Genomic DNA, 12,411 nt, shown 5'->3' on the forward strand with positions numbered 1-12,411 from the left:
CCTAGAGAACTAGCTTTTGTCTTGCTGGTGTTGGAGCTCTAAAGGTCCATCCCAGTCTAGCCACTTAGAGGAGAATGGAGGTGGAAACCTGGGCTGGTAGATACAATAGCTTCCCCCTTGGCTCAGTGCAGAGTGAGCAAACAAAAAACACAGCTGCCTGCTTCTTTCTGGGAGGAAAAGAGTTGGTAGAGACCCCCATTATCTGGCCACACTCATTGATGGGGTAGTTTCCTGTACAAGATCAGCCTGGGAAGACTGGGAGAGGGACTGCTTTGTCTAATGCATAGATACCAAAACATAGAGTCAAGGAAAATAAAAATCAGGCAAAGATGTTCCAAACAAAAGAAGATAAATCTCCATAAATTGAACCTAATGAAACAGTTATATGATTTACCTGACAGAGAATAAAAGTAATTCTCATGGAGTTGCTTACCAAGATAAAGAGAACAATGAATGAACAAAGTGAGAATTTCAACAAACAGAGGAAATGTTTTTAAAGTACCAAAAGAAATCATGGACAATACAATAACACAATAACTGAAATGAAAATTCAGTAGAGGAATTTAATAGAAAACCATATCAAGTGGAAGAAAGGATTAGTGAACTCAAAGACAGGTCACTGGAAATAATTCAGTCAAAGATGCAAAAAAAAGGAGAAGAAAAAAGAGAAAAGACAAGAAGGCTTATTTAAAATAATGACTAAGAAGGTCCCAAATCTGGAAAAGGAAATAAATAAGCATACAGCTCCAGGAAGCCCTAAATACGTCAGATAAGATGAACCTGAAGAACCACACTGAGATATATAATCAAATTGTTAAAGCTCAAAAACATAAAATTTTGAAAGCAGCAAGAAGAAAGCTATTTGTCACATATAAGAGAACCCCCTAATAAGACAATGAACATTTTCCAGCAGAAACCTTGCAGGCTAAAAGGGAATGGGATGATATATTCAAAGCGCCAAAAAAAAAAAAAAAAAAAAAAAAAAAAGTCAACCAAGAATACATACCTGGGAAAATCCTCCTTCAAAAATAAAAGAAAGTTTGACTTCCTGTTTACCAGTTTGGATGCCCTTTATTACTTTCTCTTATCTGATTGCTCTGGCTAGGACTTCCAAGTACTATGTTGAAGAGGAGTGGTGAGAGTGGGCATCCTTGTCTTGTTCCAGCTCTCAGAGGGAATATTTTCAACTTTTTCCCAATCTACTGAATTTTTTCCATTCAGTAGAATGTGGGTTTGTCATAGATGGCTTTAATTGCATTGAGGTATGTCTCTTGTATGCCAATTTTGCTGAGAGTTTTAATCATAAGGGGATGCTGGATTTTGTCAAATGCTTTTTCTGCATCTATTGCGATGATCATGTGACTTTTTTTTAAAAATTCTGTTTATCCGATGTATCACATTTATTGACTTGTGTATGTTAAACCATCCCTGCATCCCTGGTATGAAACCCACTTGATCATGGCAGAACATCTGACAAAGGACTAATATCCAGAATCTATAAGGAACTAAGATCAGCAAGAAAAAACAAACAATCCCATCAAAAAGTGGGCTAATGACATGAATAGACAATTGTCAAAAGAAGATATACAAATGGCCAACAAACATAAGAAAAAAATGCTCAACATCACTAATGATCAGGGAAATGCAAATCAAAACCACAATGTGATACAACCTTACTCTGTAAGAATGGCCATAATAAATACTAATAATAAATACATGTTGGCATGGCTGTGGCGAAAAGGGAACACTTTTACACTGTTGGTGAAAATGTAAATCACTATAAAAAACAGGTAAAGTTCTTAAGGAATCTCCATTTTGTTTTCCATGGTGGTTGAACTACCAGTTTCCTACCACTTTATCCAGAGGAAAATAAGTTGTTATACGAAAAAGATACTTACACATGCATGTTTATGGCAGCAAAATTTGCAATGCAAAAACATGAAACCAGCCCAAATGCCCATTAGTCAATGAGTAAATAAAGAAATTGTGGTATATATAAATATACCATGGAATACTACTCACCCATAAAAAGGAACAAAACAATGGCATTTGCAGCAACCTGGATGGAAACGGAGACCATTATTCTAAGTGAAGTAACTCAGGAATGGAAAACCAAACATGGTATGTTCTCACTCATAAGTGGGGGCTAAGCTATGAAGATGCAAAAGCATAAGAATACAATGGACTTTGGGGACTCGGGGCAAAGGATGGGGGGGTGAGGGATAAAATACTGCACAATGGGTTCAGTGTACCCTCCTCGGGTGATGGGTACACCAACATCTCAGAAATCAGCACTAAAAAGCGTATTCAAGCATATAAGGTAAAACATATGTTAATTAGCTATATCGAGCCATTCCACAATGTATAGATATTTCAAAACATGTTACGCATGATAAATTATAGTTTTTATGTCATTTAAAAAATTACATCTAAATTTTGTTATTTTAAAAGCGTTTTCACAGATCTTTTTCAGTTTTGTTTTTGAGCCTGTCTTGTACCTGGTCGCACTAAATATATAATAGTTCTGTTTTGTGAAAAACCTTAAGGGCCTAAATTTGAAGACACGTTCAATGATAATAATGATATAACAGAAAAAAAGAACTTATTCATGTAACCGGACACCACCTGTTCCCCAAAAACCTATTGAAATAAATAAACTAAACTAAACAGAAAATCGTCCACTTCTCTGAACTCTAAATTAAATAGAACAGTCCTTCTGTGAATATCCCTGAGCCACTCCTGGTATATGCTGAGTTGTTCAATCCAATTCCTACTCTTGGGTTTCCCATCAGGCGTTTTCCTAGGGTTCAGTGCAGTGCTCTCTCTGGTGCTAAAGTGCCCTGGGTATGAATAGTGTGCATGGAAAAATAAACAGATCTGCTTCTCCTCCAAACCATCCCCCGGAAATGCTTCCTCCCACTTCCTCCCAGGCAAATGGCTGGTTATTTTAGATCTGTGTTCACATTAGGTCCTCATCTTTCATCTTCCAGGTGCTTAACCTTTCTGGATTATTTCTATTTTAAAGAAACACCCACGCCCAGGAAATCTCCTAGAAGGGAATATTCAAAGTAATTCTCAAGTTTATTCGACAATCTTTCAAAGGTAGCATTATGTACCTCTTAAAATAGAACACCTAATGTAATGGAGTTTTGCTGAAATGATTACAGGGAGCTGTAAAAGATACTATAAAGTCACCTTACATTTACAGAATCTTTAACAGTTTTGAAAAGTGCCTTCATATGCTTTCTCCTGTTCATTATCACAAGTCCCTGGGTGCCTGAAGGGCAGGAATTCTTGCTATTTTACTAACAGAAAGTAGCACAGCATTGCAGCTTACAGCACAGGCCCTGGTGCCACCCTTTGGGCCTTGGTTTCTCCATAAGAAGTCTCATTGCAGCTTACAGCACAGCCCCTGGTGCCACCCTTTGGGCCTTGGTTTCTCCATAAGAAGTCTCATAGGGTTGTTTGTGGACTGTGTGAAGTACTATGGGTTTGCCATTATGAGTAATGAAGAAACTGATCTCAGGGTTGGTTTCTGATCTGTCTGAGGCTCCTAAGCAGGTCTTAGGTAGAGCTGGGTGCCTTACGCTGTCTTCCTAGGCGCTAGAGAATCTCATCTGATGCCAGGAACCTCTCTGTGGAGTGAAGGGCAGCCTACCTTGTTCCATGTCAGATGGAACCAGACCCTCAATTCATACCAGACAGAGGGTGCTGGCCCCCAACTGGCCTGAGGGACACTCAGGATGTCATAGTTGTTTAAGACCCTAGTGGTCTTCTTCCTGCCAATGGCCAGGACAGCTGACTCCTTGAATTCCCATGGTCTGCCACGTACGGCACAGGGTGACTGCTGCCCAGCAAACCACTCAGGGCCTCCAGGGAGCAGGGGACACTGTCATGGCTGGAGAGCTTTGGAGTGTCCCTGGCTCCTTCCCAAAGGGCCTCAAGGAGCTTGCTTTGGGCTGCTTCCCCATGGTATGCCATTTCCTGGTGAAGTCATTTTCAGATTTCAATGTCAAGCAGATGTCCGCAGATGTAATTTCCTGGACTCTCCTGGACAGAAAGCTTCCTCTCCTATATGGGCTTGCCATTAATATATTTTCTTGCCATCATTATAGCAGTCATCATAACAGGTTAATATTTAAGGAAGTATTTATTTCTCTCATTTGAAATGAGTCCTCCAAGGACCAAGGTTGTGCTTTGTTCTCCTGGACATGCAGTCCTATGGCTGGTATAGTGATGGTAGGCAGACAAATTTATAGAGACGAGGTGACTTCAATAGCAGCTACCACAAATGACCAGGCGTCTGGTTCAGGGGTGAGTTTGCTTAACTGCTATACTACATTATATCCCTGTATGGTGCTAACCATTGAAGTATCACCTATAATAGAGAAATACAAAAACAATCTAAAGTCCATCATAAGGGAGTGGTTCAATATAATATGGTTTTTCTGTATAAGGGGAGAACTAGATGGTTGTTTTTTTTTTTAATGAAGATGACAGGGAAGTATACTGATATATTACAATCTCTAAGCTATGAAATTTAAGTTAAGAAAAGCAGAATTGGCTAGGCACAGTGGCTCATATCTATAATCCCAGCACTTTGGAAGGTGGAGGTGGGTGGATGGTTTGAGCCCAGGAGTTTGAGACCAGCCTGGACAGCATGATGAAGGCCTGTCTCTACAAAAATTAGCTGGGCATGTTGGTGGGCACTTGTAGTCCCAGCCACTCAATGAGGCAGGAAGGATTGCTTGAGTCCAAGACGTAGAGGATTGCAGTGAGCCAGGATTGCAGTGAGCTGAGGATTGCAATGAGACACAAAAGTTAGCCAGGCATGGTGGTGGATGCCTGTAGTCCCAGCCACTCAGGAGGCCGAGGCAGATTGCATGAGCCCAGGACATTGAGGATTTCAATGAGCCAGGACTACACTCCACCCTAGGTGACAGAACAAGACCCAGTCTCAGAAAAATAAAACAAAAGCAGAATTCATGAGAGTATGCTATCATTTATAGAAAAAAATCCATAATTATGACTGTATATAGAGTATACCTCTGAAAGGATATATAAGAAGAGAGAAAATAAAACACAAGTGGTTTTCCCTGGGATAAGGAACTCAGCAGGAAAAAGGAAGATGCTTTCCAATGTATACTTTTACATACCATTTGAGTTCTGTACCACATATGTGGATTGCTTATTTGAAGAGGTCTTAATTTGAAAGAACCAACAATACCTGCAAAATGCCTAATAGAAAGCAGCACCAGGTGTTGAAGCTATTAAGTGTCCACGTTGTTTTCCAACTATTTGTTTAGCTGGAAACAGAAGCTGGCACATCTCAGGTATTGCACACAGCTGCAGAATGAATGAATAACATGCATATTGAGTTGAATCAAATGAAACATATTTGTTGAGGTTCCTGCTGCAACTCTATGGAGGAGGCATCTGCACTTCCTTCTAGAAACCGAGCTCATTCACTATTCATGACAGCAAAAACATGAAATCAACCCAAATGCTCATCAGTAATAGACTGAATAAAGAACATGTGGTACATATACACCACAGAATACTATGCAGCCATAAAAAGGAAGGAGATCATGTCATTTGCAGGGACATTGATGAAGCTGGAAGCCATTATCCTCAGCAAATTAATGCAGGAACAGAAAACCAAACACCGTATGTTCTCACTTATAAGTGGGAGCTGAACAATGAGAACATACAGATACAGGGAGGGGAACAACATCTACTGGGGCCTGTTGGGAGAGGGCGGTAGGTTGGGGAGAGCATTAGGGATAAGAGCTAATACAAGCTGGGCTTAATATCTAGGTGACAGGTTGACAGGTGCAACAAATCACCATGGCACATGTTTACTGATGTAACAAACCTGCATATCCTGCACACGTACCCTGGAACTTAAAAGAAAAGAAAGCGAGCTCACTGAAAGACATTCTAGATTAAGAAGGCTGAGGAGTTTCCTGGTGGAACAATCCATGGTTCCCAACAGGCACTTGTATTCTGGATTTCTCCAAGACTTACTTTTTTAGCGATAGAGGTAATTCTCAACTGGGGATAATTTTGCCCCAGGAGAAATTTTTGGTTGGAGGGGTACTACTGGCATGTAGCAGGTAAAGCCCAGGGATGCTGCTATACATCCTGCCACACACAGCACAGCTCCCCCAACCCACCAAAACAAAGAATTACATAACCTCAAAGTCACGTGCTGAAGCTGAGCTGTGGTGATAGTACTGGCTCACCGACATCGTGACCATGACTGGTAGGCTTGGGTCATCAGCCCTGGGACATACCTAGAGCTTCTGCGTGTTTATGTTCCCTCCTAAAATACAGCCTGTTGTACAATCCTCTTGAACTGCATTTTTATTGTCTCCAGCTTACCAACCTTATTTCAGATTTAAACTCATCGAGAAGGATACCAGCTAACTGTGGTCCATCTCCCTGGCACAGTCACTTTGAGGAACTGAAAAATACTTGAATATCTCAGGACAACCTTTCTGGGAAACCCACAGGGTACTGGTGAAAGAAAGGCTCAGCTGTCCCTGGGACCAAAAGTTCTCTAGAATGCTAGCTCATGAGACAGATTCTTGAGTAACTAAGGGAGAATAAAAATATCTGCACATTCCTCAGGCAGAAATCTTCCAAAAGGAGGGGGACAGCCTCAGATCAGGAAGGGGCAAGCCCTGTGGGTGAGAGTGCCTCTGCTCCCTTGGGCTTCTCCTCCCAGCTCACACAGGGGCAACAGGTCTGCTAAAGGATTCTCCCCTAATCTGGGTGTCAGAGGAGGAAGGAGGGAACCCAGGGAGTCCCGGCTGCTCCCCTTAACCCAGTGACAGTTGGGGCCTGTTTTATCTGGAAGCCATGCTGCGCATGTGCTGCTCTCATGGTGAGAGGAGGGGATCAGGGCTAGTGGTTCCATCCCATCTTGGCTATTTACCTGCCTGTGACTGTGGGCAAGTCATCTGCCCTCATCTTCTGTTTTCTCTTCCATAAAATGTGTACCTTACAGGGTTGTTGCAAAATTCCAATGAAGCTGAGCATGCTGGCTCATGCCTGGAATCCCAGCACTTTGGGAGGCCAAGGTGGGAGGATCACCTGAAGTCAGGAGTTCAAGACTAGCCTGGCCAACAACATGAAACACCGTCTCTACTAAAAATACAAAAATTATCCTGGCATGGTGGTGTGCACATGAGGTCCCAGCTACTTGGGAAACAGGTGGGAGGATCACTTGAGCCCAGGAGGTCGAGGCTGCAGTGAGCAGTGATTGCACGACTGTACTACAGCCTGGGCAACAGAGCAAGACCCCGTCTCAAAAACACAAAAACTCCAAAGAAGTCAAAGATGAGAACAGTGCTCTATGACTGACCAGTTCACATACAAATGCTAATTATTATTGAAATCCACAGTCACTAGATTTTGGCTCATTTTTACCTTGGTGAAAATGTGGTTGAATATATGTTATTCCACTGGAGTATGCCATTGGGGCTGTTGGCAAGACCAGGGCCTGAGCCCTGGAAGGTGGATGTCATGGGAGAGAAACTGTAGTTCCTGAGGACACTCGTGTAGATAGAAATGAGTAAACAAGAGTCTGGTGAGACAGATGTGGTAAGATTCATACTCACCCATGTAGTGTTTTCCCACCTGGAGTTTGAAATGGCCTGAAAATTGCAGGGAGCAATCAAATAAGTGAAATTGAAGGCCGTGGGTTTTTTATGGCTCTCTTGCTGCCGAAACAGGAATTAAGAGGGTTATTCAAGCCAGGGTACTCAAGTGCTCACTTCATGGGGATTATTAATATTCCTGACATGGTGCCACAAATGTTCACTGAGTGCCTATCTTGCGGGTTAGGCTGTGTCCCTAAGAGGATATGCTGAAGTCTTAATCCCCGGTACCTATGAATGTGACCTTATTTGGAAATCGAATCTTTGGAGATGCAATTAGTTACGATGAGGTCATACTACAGCAGCAGAGTGGGCCCTAAATCCAATGACTGGTGTCTTTATAAGAAGGCTATGTGAAGACACAAAGACTCAGACACGCAGGGAAGGAGGCAACGTGACGACAGAGGCAGAGATAGTTGTGACGCGTCTACAAGGAAGATGTGGCCAAGGAACACGAGGATTGTCCAGCAACCACCAGAGGCGAGGGGAGAGGCACAGATCAGGTTCTCCCTGCAGACTCCAAAATAAACCAACCCTCCCGACACCTTGACTTCAGACTTCTGGCCTCCAGAACTGTGACTGAGTAAATTTTCATGGCTGAAGCCACCAAGTATGTGGTAATTCATTATGGCAGTCCTAGAGAACAATACAACCCACCGTGAGCCAGACAGAGACAAACAGGAACCAGTTTCTACACTCCAGCAGCATCCCTGAAAGGGCAGCTTCACGGACAAGGGCTGTTGTAAGAACAAATGAGATCACAGCTGTGGAGGGGGACAGCTGGGGAAAGACGGACTTTTAGGACTACTGTTGAGGTTTGTGCTGGGCAGACTCAAAGGCTCTGCTCTAGTTGAGTGCGTCCTTTATCTGCCAGGCAGGCTGCTCTCAGAGAGAGAGTGGAGACTTATCTGACAGGCCTTATTCTTTTTCAAATCACACAATAATTAGTCAGAACTCTGTTTCCTTGGTGGTTTCTGTGAATGGATTTTGTGGTGATTTTTTTGTCCCCAGGCATTTTGGCAGTGCCAAGGGGAGATGTAAAAAAGCCCATTAACATCAGCATGTGTCACTGGGGACACCGAGAGGCTGAGACGGAGAAGAGAAAGATCTTTAATTAAAGCTGACAAAGCTGGATGTTACCTGGGTCTCTAGAATGCTGCAGCGCTGGCAGCCTGATTCCTGGGGCCTCTCCTCAGCTCTTGTGGGGTGTACCTTATTTTGTTGGATAAATTCTTCCAGCCTTAAAACCTAGAACGGAAGATAAGAAACACCATGCAATGAAACCAAGTCCTACCTCCTTGATACAGTCATTCATCTGGGAATCAATTTTCCTGGGTCAGTCTGTTTTGAGGAAAGTGAGAATTAGACAAATTCTACATACACTTCTAGAAATTCCATTTCTTTCTTTCTTTCTTTCTTTCTTTCTTTCTTTCTTTCTTTCTTTTTCTTTCTTTCTTCTCTCTTTCCTTCCTTCCTTCCTTCCTTCCTTCCTTCCTTCTTTCTTTCTTTTTCTTTCTTTCTTTCTTAGCTAGAGTCTTGCTCTGTCGCCAGGCTGGGGTGCAGTGGCATGATCTCGGCTCACTGCAACCTCTGCCTTCTGGGATCAAGTGATTCTCCTGCATCAGCCTCCCGAGTAGCTGGGACTACAGATGCACACCGCCATGCTGGCTAATCTTTTGTATTTTTACTAGAGACTGGGTTTCACCATATTGGCCAAGCTGGTCTCAAACTTCTGACCTTAAGCGATCCACCCACCTCAGCCTCCCAAAGTGCTGGGATTATAGGTGTGAACCACTGCACCATGCCTAGAAATGCCATTCTTTTTTTTTTTTTTTTTTTTTTTTTTGAGACGGAGTTTCGCTCTTGTTACCCAGGTTGGAGTGCAATGGCGCGATCTCGGCTCACCGCAACCTCCACCTCCTGGGTTCAGGCAATTCTCCTGCCTCAGCCTCCTGAGTAACTGGGATTACAGGCACGCGCCACCATGCCCAGCTAATTTTTTGTATTTTTAGTAGAGACGGGGTTTCACCGTGTTGACCAGGATGGTCTCGATCTCTTGACCTCGTGATCCGCCCGCCTCGGCCTCCCAAAGTGCTGGGATTACAGGCTTGAGCCACCGCGCCCGGCAGAAATGCCATTCTTAATGAGCTAGTTGCTTAGTCTTTCCAGAAGAAAATGTGCCCAGCAGGTTTCCAGTATTCTACATACATTTTCCTTTAAATTATTTACATACATTTTTCTATACTAGATCTGTAGGGTGGCTTTCATACCATTCCCAGAAGTCCACTCAATGTCTTTTGAAAATAACAACAAAAAAGTTAATTGGTAAAGAAAATATAAAACATTTAAAAATCATATAGATAAAATGAGAGAAGAGTGGGTGGGTGGTGCTCTAAAAGTGTAAGGCCTTAATTATGATGATGATGACTAACCAATTGTAATATATGAATTAAACAGACTGCTGTCCCCTAGACTTTGAGGAGAATGAGGCCAAAACCCATCAAGGACACTTAGACTTTGCTCAAATTTTTCTAGAAAACTTAATACTAGTTAGGAACCATGCTAGGTACAAGGAAGGATGGGGAAGGGACGGAGTGAGAGCAAGACAGTAAAATCATAAAACATGGTCCCTGCCTTTAAGGAGCCATCATTTTATGAGGGAGATAGACCTATGTTTATAACTACAATGACATCTGGTAGAGATTTATACAAAATAATAAGAGTACTTCCTTAACGGTACATTTGCTCTATGCCACCCAGGAATCTATGCCTTTTTTCTTTTTAAATTATTTTCTTTTTTAAAAAATTGAGATAGGATCTTGCTATGTTGCCCAGGCTGGTCTCAAACTCCTAGACTGAAGAGATCCTCCCACCTCAGCCTCACCAAGTACTGTGATTACAGGGGTAAACCACTATGCCCAGCCAGAAATCTAAGCCTTTTACAGTATTAACTCTTTTAATCCTCAAAACAGCCATTATGAGGTGGGTACTACTACACAGAATTCTCACGCCTGTAATCCCAGTACTTCAGGAAGCCAAGGTGGGCGGATCACCTGAGGTCAGGAGTTTGAGACTAGTCTGGCTAACATGGCGAAACCCCATCTCTACTACAAATACACAATTAGCCAGGCATGGTGACGCATACCTGTAATCCCAGCTACTTGGGAGGCTAAGGCAGAAGAATCGCTAGAACCTGGGTGGCAGAGTTTGTAGTGAACAAAGATTGTGCCAATGCACTCCAGCCTGGGTGACAGAGGGAGACTCCATCTCAAAAAAAGAAAAAAAAAAGAATTTACAGCAATAAACTCTGCCCAGGGGCATTCAAGCAGCTTAAGGGCACTGAAGGATGAACAGGAGTCGGTGAATGGTGAAGGCAGGATAGTGCATTCCAGACAGCAGGAACAGCAGGTGCAATGGTAGAGGGCAGGTGGGACGGATGTGAAAACTGAAGAAAGATTCCATGTTGGAGGGACAGGAGTGAAGGACTGGACAGAGGCAGCAGAGCCTTGGAGGACAGTGGCAGCAAGTTAGGTTGGGTCCAAATTGTGAAGAACATGGGGATTAAAGATTTTAGAGAGAGAAGACTGGGGCTTTGAGCAGATTTGGATTTTAGATCGTGAATTCTGGAAGTAGCTGGCCTGGGGAGAATGTGGAGGCAGAAAGATCCATGACAATGCTCTTGCAAGACTCCAGCAACATTACAGAGGAAGAGCAAGGCTATCAGAATGTCCTCCAGGCTTTCCATAAGGAACATTAGAGGAAGAGATATTTCAAGATTATGAAACTATGCTTAAACTGCATCTTGCTAAGGTTTACAAAATATTCAGAGGGGCCAGTACAATTGTTTATGTAACATCCACAAACGGGGAAAGAGTCTAGGCAAGCCATTCCAAGGATCTTGTTCAAGGCATAGGTATGGAGGGAAGAGGGGGAATAGAAAGGCTTAGGACATACGACCCACAGGACTTGACAAGGACTGAGTGTGATGACAGGACAAGATGGTGACTAGGGGTGAGGGTGGGAGAGCTGGGAGTGATTGTGATCAAGGCTGACACTTCCATTTCTAGCTTTGGTAAGAGGGTGACAGACTGTAGCACCACTTAAGGGGGAGGAGGAGTCAAGGATGGAGAGTAAGATCTGGGGCTTTTGTCAGTGGTCAGCCTCTTGGTCATGACTTGCAATCTGTAAACATTTAGGTCCTGAGTGACCCTTAGTAATCAAAGAGGCAACATACCATACTAGCGGCAGTATTAGCTTAGCAGTTAAGGGTGAGGTCATCAGAGCCACATTACCCAGGTTTGAATCTCAGATCTGCTACTTGTAAGCTATGCAACTTTGGGAAAGTAATTTACTGTCTCTCTGCCTCAGTTGTCTCATTTGTAAATAGAGATGATAATAGCAACTACGTGGTGAAGTGGTTGTGAGTATTAAAATAGTAAATGTAAACTTCTTAGTGTCTTGACGAGAGTGAGTGCTCCGCAAAGCTAGCCATTTTTTTTTTTTTTAAATTTTTAAAAAAAGCTCTAAGGCACATTCACAGAAATAGGTCAGGGCTCAGGCTTCCCTGACTTGTGTTATTCAAAAGAATAATTGGGCTGGTCTCATACAAGTACATGAAGCCACCTTAAGCTCTGCAGCGAGCAGTCATCCAGCTACAGCATGAAGACTGGCAATGTATATTCAACACGGCAAAATGAAGAAACAGAGGGAGGGAGAAGTGAAGGAGGAGGGAGGGAGGGAAAGGAGG

At 42.9% G+C, this 12,411-nt stretch overlaps 1 protein-coding gene across 1 annotated transcript in view; it reads right to left on the minus strand.

Annotated features, from left to right (window-relative positions):
* Nucleotides 1-12,411, minus strand: part of FAM184B (family with sequence similarity 184 member B) — a 137,705-nt gene that overhangs the window by 42,835 nt on the left and 82,459 nt on the right. The window contains exon 7 of the mRNA XM_003927463.4: nucleotides 8,805-8,912. Within this exon, the coding sequence (XP_003927512.1) occupies nucleotides 8,805-8,912 (108 nt within the window). The remainder of the gene's footprint in view (nucleotides 1-8,804; nucleotides 8,913-12,411) is intronic.

This window comes from Saimiri boliviensis, chromosome 3 (genome assembly GCF_048565385.1).
Source record: "Saimiri boliviensis isolate mSaiBol1 chromosome 3, mSaiBol1.pri, whole genome shotgun sequence".
NCBI lineage: Eukaryota > Metazoa > Chordata > Mammalia > Primates > Cebidae > Saimiri > Saimiri boliviensis.